The sequence below is a fragment of the Syngnathus floridae genome, chromosome 4 (assembly GCF_059516105.1).
Source record: "Syngnathus floridae isolate MCC-2025c chromosome 4, RoL_Sflo_1.0, whole genome shotgun sequence".
Taxonomy (NCBI): Eukaryota; Metazoa; Chordata; class Actinopteri; order Syngnathiformes; family Syngnathidae; genus Syngnathus; species Syngnathus floridae.
In genome coordinates, this window is record NC_142416.1 from 6,101,393 (window position 1) to 6,115,132 (window position 13,740).

At 41.4% G+C, this 13,740-nt stretch overlaps 3 protein-coding genes across 14 annotated transcripts in view; 1 reads left to right on the forward strand and 2 right to left on the reverse strand.

The window, feature by feature from the left end:
• Positions 1–3,109, reverse strand: part of wdr17 (WD repeat domain 17) — a 53,742-nt gene extending 50,633 nt beyond the window's left edge. For 2 of the 7 annotated variants that reach the window (XR_015857939.1, XM_088373159.1), the window contains exon 1: positions 2,656–3,109. Coding sequence is in view for 3 of the 7 variants with exons in the window: in XM_088373159.1 (XP_088229285.1) it covers positions 2,656–2,658 (3 nt within the window). In the remaining 4 variants the exon portion in view is untranslated. Of the gene's footprint in view, positions 1–1,994; positions 2,376–2,407; positions 2,551–2,655 lie in introns of those variants that run through there. The other 5 variants (XR_015857940.1, XM_088373157.1, XM_088373154.1 and 2 more) reach the window with 4 other exon arrangements.
• Positions 3,110–5,188: 2,079 nt separating this feature from the next.
• hmgb2a (high mobility group box 2a) lies at positions 5,189–7,538 on the reverse strand. The gene is made up of 5 exons (XM_088373931.1): positions 7,400–7,538; positions 6,488–6,647; positions 6,143–6,291; positions 5,907–6,081; positions 5,189–5,825 (listed from the first exon to the last, which is right to left on the reverse strand). Exons 2-5 carry the CDS (start codon positions 6,632–6,634, stop codon positions 5,661–5,663), a joined length of 636 nt encoding a protein of 211 aa, XP_088230057.1. The 5' UTR covers positions 6,635–6,647; positions 7,400–7,538; the 3' UTR covers positions 5,189–5,660.
• A 4,001-nt stretch (positions 7,539–11,539) lies between these two features.
• pmm2 (phosphomannomutase 2) overlaps positions 11,540–13,740 on the forward strand; it is a 29,002-nt gene continuing 26,801 nt past the window's right edge. For 2 of the 6 annotated variants that reach the window (XM_088374603.1, XM_088374607.1), the window contains exons 1-5: positions 11,540–11,697; positions 12,117–12,228; positions 12,556–12,632; positions 12,733–12,824; positions 12,957–13,056. In XM_088374603.1, coding sequence (XP_088230729.1) covers positions 11,623–11,697; positions 12,117–12,228; positions 12,556–12,632; positions 12,733–12,824; positions 12,957–13,056 — 456 coding nt within the window. In that variant the 5' untranslated portion in view covers positions 11,540–11,622. Of the gene's footprint in view, positions 11,713–12,116; positions 12,229–12,555; positions 12,633–12,732; positions 12,825–12,956; positions 13,057–13,740 lie in introns of all 6 variants that reach the window. The other 4 variants (XM_088374602.1, XM_088374604.1, XM_088374605.1 and 1 more) reach the window with 4 other exon arrangements.

Consider the following 13,740-nt stretch of genomic DNA (forward strand, 5'->3'; position numbering starts at 1 on the left):
CGCTCAGGAATAAGACCGGCTCAGAGATGAACGTGTTGTGATCCGAAATCTGTGAATGAGCAAAAGCTGATGACTTTGTGAAGATGCCGAATTAAGTCGGTAAGAATGTGTCATTATCCACAGAGAATCGAGTCCTGCATTGACATGGGCCGAAAGGCTACTCAGCAAGAAAGAAGCTATTACTCCTGAAGAAAGATTCAAAAGGCTAGATCAAAATTTTCAAAGAGACGTGGATAATATCCTAACTTCTGGAGACAACGTCTGTGGAATGATGAAACTGAAGTGGAGCTGTTTGGCCATTATGACTATGGTTTAATTTAAAGGAAAAAGCAGGAAGCTTGTAGACCTGAGAACACCATACCAACTGTGAAGCACCGGGGTGGTAGGATCATGTGGGACTATTTTGCTGCACCACCAACAGGAGCTTGTCATAAAATAGACATCATGAAGAACATTATGTACAAATACTAAGGCAACATCTCAAGACATCAGCCACGGATCCAAAACTTGGGTTCAAATGAGTGTTTCCCAATGGACAATAACACAAAGCGCACTGCCAAAGAGTTAAAAAGTGGCTTGCTGACAATAAAGTCAATGTTGACCTGCAATCACAAAGCAAGCCTTGATCTGAATCTTATCAAACAATTTTGGGCAGATCTCAAGAGATGTGTGGGAGCAGGGCAACTGACAAACCTGACTCAGTTACACCAGTTCTTTCAGGAGAGATGGGACAGAATTCCAGCAGAGTACTGCCAGAGGCTTGTGGAAGCTTACTCAAAACATTTGACCAACGTTTTGTTTGAGTCTTGCAGTTCAAAGGTAATGCTATTAAATACTAAGGAAATGGATGTAAAGTTTTGACCCAGGATAAAATAATAAAAAATATCTAAAATACGTATACTCTCTCTCATTATTGTGGCATTTAGCAAACTGAAATCATCTTGGTGATTTTAAGTGACCGGAAACATGAAAGGTTTGGTCTGGTTTTACTTGAGAACATGAGGAAAAAATAGTGTGCCTGTTTGCACAGTGTATGTACACTTTTGGTTTCAACTCTATGTCTATCCATCCAGACATTTTCTGAACTGCTTTAAACTCAAGAGGGCCACGGGCATTCTGGGGGCCTGTCCCACCCGACTTTGGGAAGTAGGTTGGGTGCACACTGAACTGTTTGCCAACCAATCGCAGGGCACACCACAGTTCACACTCACAACGGAAGATGATTTAGAGTGTTCAAATAAACTACCATGCCTGTTTTTATAATGTGGGAGGAAACTGGCGTATCCGGAGAAAACACACGCAAGTAACGTCGAGAACATGCAAAATCTGCACAAGATGCCCAGAGCCCGGAATTGAACAGAGCACCAGGACGTGCAAACCAATCAACCACTATTCGCTCGTCTTGCTACTATTCGTGCATTCATCTTGCGTATTGCTTCGCTTCACAAGGGTCAGAGGCACGTTGGAGCCTATCCCAGCAGTCTTAGGGTGGTAGGTGGTGGATGACACCCTCAACTGGTTGCCAGCCAATGGCAGGCCACACATAGACAAACAACCATCTGCACTGACAACCATACCTACGGGCAACTTAGAGCAGTCAATCGGTCTACCATGCATGTCTTTGGAATGTGGGAGGAAAACCACACAGGCACAGGGAGAACATGCTTACTCCACACAGGAAGACTGGAGCTGGAATCAAACCTTGCACCTCTGTACTGTGAGGCGGACGTGCCAACCGACGCATCACTGTCTTGGTACTAATATCTCCAAAATGTATCAGTGCCTCCCATGTCATGTTTTGTTTTGTGTCTTGTCATATAATGAGGATATATTTTATGTTGTGAATGTTGTGCTGTGCTTTGGTGGTTCGAGGTAAAGGGTAAATTCTAAATTTATAAAAATGGCAGCACTGTACAAGAGACTACTAGTATAGAAAAGCTCCTGGGTTGACTGGTAACTCTCATACAATATAGTGACTTTAAAAGCACAAATACCTGTAGAGCCAAACGACATCCACATCTCTTCAAAATGGCAAGCCCGCTGCAGCAAGTTAGTCACATTATCAGTTCCCTGTGATTCAATGTGGTATGCTACTTGTTAGGCACGATTTATGTGCCTGACATACAATTGTGTTTGTTCACTATTTTTATTTTTGTATTTGACTCCTTGTCAATAAAGAAGATGAAAGAAAATGACAGTGTTTAAGGTAAAGACGACTAATGAGGTTTGGTCCCGATAGTTCTGTCGCGCGTCTGCGTCTTTGTTGCAGTAGTCATTCAATTTTTTTACTGACACGGGAACGTTTCCGTTTGAGTACGAAAGCAACAAAGAATCAGTGTAAAACCAATAAGCTAACCTGACGTTAGCTACTTCCATCCCATATTGTTTGGCTTGTAAATAGACTCACTTTGGAGTTGTATATATGCTGGTTGTCATTCTTTCATTGTGCGTTGATAATGACATCAACGAGTTTCAGCACACCTAACTAATACGCAAGGAACGTGTCTACTGAGACGTGCATGTCGCAGATCGCCTTCGTCTCCATCAGACGCGCGCTAATGTTATACTCGCCCTTTGTTGGTGTACCACTACTGTTGCTTCATATTCCGGCGAGAACAGGGTGCTAAATTCATGCGTATGTGGTCGTGTGCTTACCATCAGTTGGAGGTAGGTCGAGCACAATGGACAGCTCCTCGATACTGAAGCTGTAACCCGCGGTCTGGCATCTGCTGAAGTAGGCCTCAGTGGCAGCAGTGATTGGGCAGCTAGAAAGCTCGATTTAATCCGTTATTGGGTGTCTTAACTGCCAGTCATGCATGTCTACCACAGTTTAACTGTTCAAGCGTGATAAATGTGTACGTAGAATGATTCGGCCGTGATTCTACATAGAATCGTCTCCATTTTACGAGATGTGATCAGATTTACTCTATGACTCACTTTCAAGGTCCAAGAGGAATAAACTGTCTTCAATGTACAATGTGTGTGTGTGTGTGTGTGTGTGTGTGTGTGTGTGTGTGTGTGTGTGTGTGTGTGTGTGTGTGTGTGTGTGTGTGTGTGTGTGTGTGTGTGTGTGTGTGTGTGTGTGTGTGTGTGTGTGTGTGTGTGTGTGTGTGTGTGTACGCACGCGCGTGTGTATAAACAATTAAAATGTTTAATTGTGATTAATCAGTGTTTCTTTTATTGTCAACTCAGTCAATCACAAATTTATTGTAAAAAAGTCCCTTAATTTTTGTCTGATCATTTATTTTAGCAGACCTTAATTTTTTTTCTGATCATGTATTTTAGCAAATTTTGTTACCCTTAACATGAAGAGGATTGATTTTCTTATGCACACACATTTTATTAAATTGGACAAAATTTATAACAAGTGACACAAACAGCCCCTCAACGGTCCATTCCAAGAATTCAAATTATGTGTAATACATTTGAAAAATATAACATACTTTTTAAAGTTTGTTTTGAACTTAGCAGCGATATACCGGTCTTCATATGAAGTGCTGATATCTCAAGAAAGAATGAACAGACCACTTGCTATGATGGCTTTTATTTCTAAAAACGGATTAAATCTTTGCACAACAAGCAAAGACTTGTGTCACCAGTGTGGCATGCTTGATGTTTATTTCCGATCTTACAAGAGGTGTTGTAGTTTTATAAAAATACGTACTTGGTCAATGATAGAAGTTCAATTCATTGCGTTGTAATACTAATGATAGAAGTTCAATTCATTGCGTTGTAATACTAATAGTTTTGGCGCAATAACAGAGGTCAAATGTTTACTGTATATCTTGTGTAGGTGTTTTCAACCATTTCGTCATGCAAAACTCTTTTTGAGCAGTGACATTTGGTTGCCATTGCTAAGGCCAAGCAACACAGTTTTTTTCTGAAATTAAGGTCTGGAGACTGCTCAGGCCCCTCCAGGTCTTTGAGATGCTTCTTAACAAAGCCACTCTTTCATTGGCCCAACAACATTTCATCTTCAATGTTCTCATTGAGGGCAGCTCGGTGGTGCACTGGTTAGCACGTCCACCTCAGTTAGGAGGGAGCGGGTTTAATTCCACCTCCCGCCCTCCCTGTGTGGAGTTTGCATGTTCTCCCCGTGCCCGCGTGTTTTTTTTTCAGGCACTCCGGTTTCCTCACACATCCCAAAAACATGCTTGGTAGGCCAATTGAGCACTCCAAATTGTCCCTGGGTGCGAGTGCGGATGGTTGTTCGTCTCTGTGTGCCCTGTGATTGGCTGGCAACCAGTTCAGGGTGTCCCTCGTCTACTGCCCGATGATTGCTGGGCTAGCCTCCAGCACACCCACGAGCCGTGGGGACAAGCGGTATAGAAAATGGATGTATGTTCTTATTAATGGTTTGGGCTCAAAATTACATTAAATGGGCCCACTAATGCTTTCTGGTCCTTTTTGCAGCCCCAAAGCACAATGTTTTCACCCTCATGTTTTACAGTCGGTATGTTGTCGCGATGCATATCAGCTTTTTTCTGGCAAACATGAGTTGAGTTTGTGTTGCATTTTGGTTCTATCTTTTGTGGGTTTTACATATGCTCTCTGGCAATCAACTGGTGGGTCTTGATTGGTTTAAGCGGTGGGCACATCTTGTACTGTAGAATCAGATACTTATTTTCCACCATAATTTCCAAATAAATTCTCTAAAAATCCTAAAATGCAATTTCCATTTTTCCACCACCGACACAAAATAGTCACAACAGTGGGTTAAGTAAACCTGCCTTTAGCGGAAGAGCATTGAATTGTTCTGCCTCACCTACCTTCGAGCCACAGATTTGCTAATTAATGCAGATCTTAAGAACATACCTTGCCCATACCAAGTTACTCAAGAACTCAGGTGACTCCCATTAACCTGAAAAAAACCAACAGGCTACAGCTACTTAGGAAGACTGTACGAGGAAAAATAAACTGGCTGAAAAATGACATTTTTAATCATTTGTCCCAATTAGTGGAACTGTACAACTTCCCCAGCGCACAACTTCTCTAATGGCATTTCAAATTGTCCAAAAGCACTTTAATATTTGTTTTGAACAGTTTATGTACAACTTAATACCACAGTTCAGTACTTTGCAAGGTTAAACTGAATGTGATTCAAACATGGGTTGTACTATTCACAGCAAACTTTGAAAATTACACATCACTTGTGCTATTTAAGCAGTGAAGAAACAGATCACGTAACTATAACCAATATACAAAATTTTTATTACAAAACAAAAACAAAAAAATCAGTTCTACACAAAGGTTTTAACATTAAAATGGCTGCTTTTTTTTTTTTTTTAAGTCAAACTAGAAGTCTGAATAAAATGACAGTGAACAAACAGCACCACTAAACAATCCTAAGCAGTGCTTTGAGAAGCAAACTTTCTTTAAAACCTTGCTGTCCAGTGGCCACCGAGCAGGGCAAGTCTACTAGTGTGGTACAATAAACCTGAAGTTGGCCCTTTTAATATAGTAACAAGGATCTAAAGAAATAATTATGGGGACTAATTGAAGAGGGGAGGGGGGGTCTAAATCCCTGAATTTGACAAGGAATAATAACAGGTCTGATCACTCAAAGTTGATCAACAGGGACAGCAGGCTATACGGTTTGAACACCCACACAAAAGAATTTAGCTTAATGCAATGCAAACATCACATGCATAACCACTTGCTTAATCATCTTCATCGTCTTCATCATCATCTTCATCATCTTCCTCTTCATCATCATCATCGTCGTCATCGTCAACTGGTTGGGCTTTTTTGGGCCTACCTGGGCCACTCTTCTTGCCAGCGTCAGTTTTCCCTGAGCCGCCTGTTGCTCTGTAAGCAGCAACATCCTGGGAATGATACGTTTAAGTGATATGTTAAGTTAAGTTTAGGTGGTACATTATTCAAATGTGGTAAATTAAATGTCACACCTTCTCATATTTCTCCTTCAATTTAGCAGCTTTAGCCTCATATGGAGCCTTGTCTTTAGCATTCTGTGTGGACCAAAGCTCTCCAAGCTTCTTGGCAATGTCACCAATTGAGATGCCAGGGTTCTCCTCCTTGATCCTGGGTCGGTGGTCCGAGCAGAAGACGAAGAAGGCAGATCTAGAAAAAAGAAGAACATTAATACCAAAATGGGTTACTTTATTTTTTATTTTTAACTTACGGAGGCCTTTTGGGGGCATTAGGGTCCTTCTTCTTCTTTCCCTTTTTAGCACCTTTCGGGGGGACATAACCTTTCATCTCTCTATCATACCGGACCTTGTCATTCTTAGCCATCTCTTCAAACTTCTGCTTTTCCTTGCCAGACATGGTCTACACACAGACACAGACACACACAGACACACACACAATGAAGTCATGGGCTGAACAAGTTTTATACAAAACATATACATTTAGTCTCGAGAACTAAACAAACTAATATTAATGTCAAAATAAAGGTTCCATGAGAAATTACAACCCATATACCCAATCTAGCACTTTATTATGTGTTTAGGCAGTAGTGAATTACCTTCCACCTTTCAGAGCATTTCTTGGAAAACTCTGCAAATCCAACACTGGTTCCTGGGTGCTTCTTTTTATGCTCCTCACGGCAGGTTGCCACAAAGAAAGCATAGGATGAAGTTTTGCCTCTGGGCTTGTTTGGATCCTTTGCCATGGCTACTTTATATCTAGAGACAATGGACAGTAGTCGAACTTTCAGAAAAACTGTAAAATTTGACCGGAAAGAGAACGTTAAAAAACTATTAACTAGGTCTTAACGTAAAAAACGAAGATTATGTGGGAGGGCGCTTTATGGTGAAATACAGTCAACGAGTGACATGTTAATCGTATTTAACAATGTAGCCATGCAAATAAATAGGCCGCAGACTCTGAAAGATGCTTCATGGCCTTAATCGGCTTTCTGCGTCGAAGGGACAAAAAGACAGGACTCCATTTTGTATCTTCCCGCCTAAAGTTAACTTCGCAAAAACTTAATAAAGTGGTTGAGGAACTCCTCACAGGCCTTCACACAACGTAATAAGGTTCGTTAAACGTTTAATATAAATATGGCGAGAAGTCCAACAGAAACAGGGTCCTTCGAGACAGTTACTTTCGAAAGTTGCACGCGCGGCCAACGTGCAAAGCTGTTAACCAAATGGCGTTTGAGCTGCAGTTGTTTACCATCAAGCAGACGGCATGCGTAGTTCGCTTCTTACTAACAAATGTACTTGTGGAAAATAAAGTCTTAATCATTATAAAAATTTAACACTTAAAAAATTGTGACGGGCGGTTAAACATTTCTACAACCGTTTGTTGGTACAAGATATTCATCGAGACAAAAACGGGAACATGGCGTACTTCTGATAACGGTTAACAAACGGCTTACATGAGCTAACACAAAATAATGGACATAAAAATGAAGAAAACCATCGCCACTTACCAGTTACCAGTTTAGACAATCTGTGGCGGACTAAAGACAGCACAAAGCATTGAGGTTTTGTCACAGTCTGCCACGCCACACTAACTTGCCTTGAAGTACTTGGAGAACTCCTCCCCACCAGCCCGCGGATTGGTCAAATCTGATCATTCCAATTTGAAACCAGAGGACGAGAAAGAAAGGTGATTTTTGATTGGTCACAATACTAAGAGCGAAAACATCATGTACATATGTCTCATCTGAATAGTGATTGGTCAGTTGCGGGTTTTAAACACATGGCGCGAAAGACTCTTTGTTCAAACAAAACAAAAACCCACAGTGGTAGTGGGGGCCTGGGGCTTCCAACTTCAATTGTTACTCTTTGTTTCGTCTTCACCATCTCTTTTTTTGGATATGACTGGAGTGCTTTCCATACAACAGCTACATTGGCAGGCAATTGCCACCAAACCGTAGCAATACGGTCATGGAATACAGTCGATGCTAATAATTAAATACAAATACGTACGCCATATTTAACGTCTCTTGCTGGATGGATGGATGGATGGACGGACGGAGGGGAGAGATAAAGAGAGAGTGTGTCTCCGTCAACTTTTTTAAATATAATATAGGGCAGTTATAGTGGAAGACATGACAAATGCAAGTAGCAAAATGGCAAGACGAGTGACAAAATGGCTTTGGTAACAACCAATCACAGCTCATATATTTTCTGAAGCTTAGCAGTGATTGGTCATTACCTCAGCCCGAGGTAATGACCTAACTATGATATTATTTTCAGTTGACAGTGTCAAATTCGCCACCTCCTGAGATGGATGAAAACGTATAGATTTGTCTGCTAAACTCATATTTCAAAAATGCTATGTTAATAGAATACCATCTTTAGACTATTGGGGTCGCATACAACACATTGCAAAGATTTTTTTTTCATTTGATTTTCTTTAGTCTTTTAGATTTTCATTGTTTGCGACATGCCAAAAGAGCAAGGAAATTAAATTACAACAAATAAGAAAAGTTAAAGTTACGTTTTACACAGTCGCTAGCCAAGCAATATTTTATTAAGTTTCCATAAATTACAAAATGGAACACTACTAAACAGTGTATGATTCATTTTCACTCAACTTGACTGTAGACCAGAATGCATTGCGAGAAGGACAACATGGCAGTGCAGGAAATGGGGTCAAAATACAAAAAGTCCTGTCTAGCTACAAAAACAGATATGCTCAAACCCCATTGAATAAAGTACACAATTATTTCTCAAATAGCTTAATGACCCTTAAGGAACTGTGTAATGCATGCCTGATGTTTTTTCTCTGAATCATGGACACGGCCAGAGTCGTCTTGACCGTTCAGTACTTGATTGTATCTTATGTTTTGACTAATGCTAGACGCCAGTTTTTGATTACCGTATTTGCCGGTGTATAAGTCGACTCGGTGTATAAGTCGACCCCCTAAAATTCGACGGAAATTTACGATTTTATGATATATCCTTTGTATAAGTTGAGCTCAATTGTTGCATTATATTAAACTTCAAAATTCAATCACTTATATGCGAAATTTATTGACGAAATGTGTTCAAATTCCGGGAGGCCGTGCGCATGCGCAGTGGCCGGAAATAGCTCCAGCCGAGCGGATCGGCTGTTTATAAGCACCGCGGAGGAGATCGCAGAGCCTCATTCGACTTCCAGCGGCCAGCGCACTCGCGCACGCCGCCTGGCACATCCGGGAGGCCGTGTGCACGCGCCAAGTGGCCGGAAATAGCTCCCGCCGAGCGGATCGGCTCTTTATAAGCACCGGGAGGAGATCGCGGAGCCTCATTCGACTTCCAGCGGCCAGCGAGCTCGCGCACGCCGCCCGGAACCTCCGGGAGGCTGTGCGCACGCGCCAAGTGGCCGAAAATAGCTCCCGCCGAGCGGATCGGCTGTTTATAAGCACCGCGGAGGAGATCGCGGAGCCTCATTCGACTTCCAGCGGCCGGCGAGCTCGCGCACGCCGCCCGGCACATCCGGGAGGCCGTGCGCACGCGCCAAGTGGCCGAAAATAGCTCCCGCCGAGCGGATCGGCACTTTATAAGCACCGCGGATGAAATCGCGGAGCCTCATTCGACTTCCAGCGGGCCGCGCACTCGCGCACGCCACCCGGTTCAAATTTTCTAAGTGCCAACGCACAATGAGATGCATGAGAAACGGCCTTGGTTACCATCACATTTGAAGCGATGAATACAAAGTTAAATTTTATGACTCGGTGTATAAGTCGAGGTCGATTTTTTTCGGTCGATTTTGGATTGAAAAAGGTCGACCAATACACCGGCAAATACGGTACTAATGAACGCTCTGCACAGAGGGAAATAGTTTGCCTAACAAAGAAAAGATACGGTTGGAAGCATGATTAAACTAAGAATAAGCAAAGACATGATGTATCAAAAGAACAGCAATAGATTAATGATGTCACAGCCAAAAGCTAACATAATTTCGTACAAAATGACAAAATTAAAAGAATGAGGTACGACACACACCAACAGCCCCCCACCTACACACCGAATCGCCCATAACCAGCACCACTCCCATGGAAGCAGACTCTCCTTCGAACTTGCCCCACCCCGAAGACTCATCACCCATCAATCTCGGCCCACAATGTGCTACTGAATATAAAACTGATCTAACAACCTTGGACTTGGCCTTTTCTGAATGGAGACTTCCCGCTCTTGAAGGGCCCAGCGCTGTATTGTACTTTCCTGAAAACAGAGCTTTTTGAACAAGAATTGTGACTGAACTCAACCAACTTGTGTAAGTCTAATTTCTGCTTCAGTGTCTTTGCATTTTCCTAAATCTGAAGAAATCAAACGAGCACGCAGTGAGTAAATTGGAGAACAGGTGATTGGCAAAGGCTTTTGCCGTGAGGCGCAGATAACGCGCTCCCTAAATTGTGGACAAAATCCAGCAGCGCAAGCACGAATATCAAAGCAATACAATGACTAAATACAACAAAAATAATTAATTTCATTTAATTGAAAAGATATATAACAAATGAAATGCAGTTTAAAATGCATTTTGTATTTACAATAAATAGTCAGAGATCTAGATAGATGTGTCGCTCCGTCATGACAAATACGGTGGTCCCGTGATATGTAACGAGGAGAAAAGTAGGGAACTGGCTGTTGAAATTGCTGAACAGAATGTGGGAACTACTTTTTAGTGCTCCATATAGTGCAGCACTATAGAATGATTGAGGGGTTATCGCAGGGGCCACAATTCTTGTTCTTGGGATCCGAGATAATGCATCTCATATATTATATTATGTCTTTCTGCTGCAACACACTTGATTGAATTGATCATCGTTGTTATCCAGATTCTGCAGACATTGTTGATTATCTGATCATTTGAATATTCTCCACCAGGGAGACAAAAAAGTGGGCCAGACCCCATGGACCGGAATTGGTGACCCATAGATTAAGGAGATAAGCGTGGCCATTCGGACATAGCAAGTGTTAGAGCAGGACTTGTATGGAAATGACGCCCTCGCCAAAATGGCTGCCACGTAAACACGTCAGCTAGGCTAATAGGCCTGCTACTACTGATATATGTCGGTGGCTGCTAAACCGTGCTGGTAGTATACGTATCTCATCCACTGCCAGTTCGCAAATCAAAACTGTGCATGCACAGATATCTACCCTCTCTATCTCCTCAGTAAACTGGACAAATTACTAATTTGAAAGTTGTATCAAGGAAACTGGAGGAAGAGTTCGCGAATCAAAACTGTGCATGCACAGATATCCACGCTCTCTATCTCCTCAGTAAACTGCACAAATGACTCATTTGAAAGTTGTATCAAGGAAACTGGAGGAAGAATTAAGACTACTAACCATTGAAATTAACATACATAAATGATCTCAAATACGTAAAAAAGAGAAATTGCAATACTTTAATGGGAAAGTATTGACAGAAGAAATAACTTTCTAATCTGTATAATGCCGGTAAACAATTGGTTTCTATCCATCTACTTTTATTTGAATTTTTAAAAATTGCAAAAATAAACCTGAAAGTGTTGTGCATTTTCACTAAATGCGCTTAAAAATTCGAAACAGTTTGGATGGAAACCCAACTAATAATGTGAATCTGTGGTTAAAATCTAGTACACAAAATTACATCAGCACACCCACTCTCCAGTCAGGTAGATGGCAGTAGCGTGCTACTTGCACACAGGAAAGAGTACTGAACAAACTGTGAGACAAGATGGGGGAAGGTTCAATGGACTCCAACACTCTCTGCTTATTTGATGTTGATGGCACCTTGACAGCCGCCAGACAGGTACAAAATGCATCAGTTGAGTGAGCATATTCTTAAATAAGTGGAGTCCTGGGCCGAGCTCCACGGTGCTCTTTCTCGAGAGGCATCGGTCGTACAAAGCTAACAATAGTGCAACGCTGTCAGTCATCACTCGTTGGTTGAGACTCTTGCCATGTAAATAAGTACGTAGTTGTTTTGATTTAAGGAATGGAACTGCGGTTATGGAGCCTCCACTTCGTATATTAGGAAGGAAGGAACAACTATCAACTAGCAGGGTTTTGAAGTTGAAGTTTATTTCTTTGAAATATATACATTAACTTTTAGAACCTTTTGTATAATATTGTGAATAAACTGTCTATAATGATAGTTCTGTGCCGTAGCTTTGTAATTTTATTGCTGCTATTTATATTTCTGCTGTTATGTCACTTGTGTGCTTTTAGCCTGTAACTGAAGAAATAGCTGCGTTTATTGAGAAATTGAAGACGAGGGTTCGTGTCGGCGTGGTGGGGGGGTCGGACCTCAGCAAAATCAAAGAGCAACTGGGAAATGATGGTGAGACAATCAAACCTGAACTCTCAATAAAGATTGTCTTTGAACTTTGTCTTTCAGACATACATCCCTGCTGCCCACAACATTATTACTACTCACAAAGTTGAATGAAATCATATCATATCAACATCAAATCATCAGATTCTGACTTGAGAAAGAAAAAAAATCCCTGCGTGTGTGTGCGCGCGTTTGCGTGTGTGTGCGTGCATGCGTATGCAGTACTGTAATTTGCGGTAGGTCGCACTGCATCATAGTGTATTGGGATGTGTGATTTACAGTCCGACTCTAATTTTAATCATGCTTATCCTACTTTCTGATGTCTGCAAACAGTGATCCAGAAAGTGGACTATGTATTTGCAGAGAATGGTCTTGTGGCCTATAAAGAGGGACAGTTACTATCTATTCAGGTAAAACATGGTCTTTCCTAGCCTCATCATTCTACTGCATATTGATGCTGAGGTGTTCTGATTGTCAGCATTTTTCTATTTATGTGCTGCTTATCATCAGTCCATCCAAGCCCACATGGGAGAAGAGCTACTACAAGAGTTCATTAATTTCTGTCTCAACTACTTGTCCAAGATCAAACTTCCCAAGAAGAGGTATTATCATTTCACTCTTATTACCAATATCCGTTTCTTTCTTATGTTTTGTATGAAAGTGTGGAATATTCTGGTTTAAAAGCATTTAAAATCTGTTATTGCGTTTTGTGTGTATTTTCTACTTTCTGGCAGGGGTACATTCATTGAATTTCGGAACGGAATGTTGAACGTTTCACCAATTGGACGCAGCTGTAGTGTGGAGGAACGCAAAGAGTTTTTTGAGCTGGACCAGGTAGCAAGCACCCAGGCACTCACAGGGAGAATACATTCTATAATATTTGTCTGTCTGTTGGTTGGTCGATCGGCCACAGAGAAATCATCAGGCTGCCGGTTTCATCCTTCTTGCCCACCTATTTTTATCAAGGTTTGTGACTGGTAGTGATTGGGATTTGGGATGACGCGGAAAGGGTCTTGGGTCAATTATTGAGTCGATGGAATAGCTGAGAGGATAATCCATTCTATAAAGAATTGAAAGTGACAGCGCTAAATCCATCCTCCGTCACACAAGCTTCAAGAAGTTTTCCTGCATCTGTTAGGTACAGGATGCTTGACATTTCTTTAAACCTGATTTACACACAGATCTTATGAACTAGAAACATTACTACTAAATAGACCAGGGGTCGGGAACCTTTGGCTCGCGAGCCAGATATGGCTCTTTTGATGACGTTAAAAACGTTATTAAAAAGAATACATTACTACACTCGAAAAATCGTTGGTCTTAATTAAAATACATGCATTTAATTGTATTTAACCTATCTTTTTTTATTTTTTAAATGGTATGGCTCTCACGGGAAATTATTTTTAAAAAATGGGCATTTATGGCTCTGTCCGCCAAAAAGTTACCCGACCCCTGAAATAGACACACATCAAATAGCCTAATTCAGAAGGATTGAGTAAGCCACATTTGCTTTTTTGA

Excerpts from the sequence above, each read along its gene's own strand:
- hmgb2a (XM_088373931.1), bottom strand. The coding sequence starts at position 6,634 with ATGGCAAAGGATCCAAACAAGCCCAGAGGCAAAACTTCATCCTATGCT. Across the intron at positions 6,292-6,487 it reads AATGCTCTGAAAGGTGGAAG|ACCATGTCTGGCAAGGAAAA; the intron begins GTAATTCACTAC and ends GTCTGTGTGTAG. Across the intron at positions 6,082-6,142 it reads AATGCCCCCAAAAGGCCTCC|ATCTGCCTTCTTCGTCTTCT; the intron begins GTAAGTTAAAAA and ends TCTTTTTTCTAG.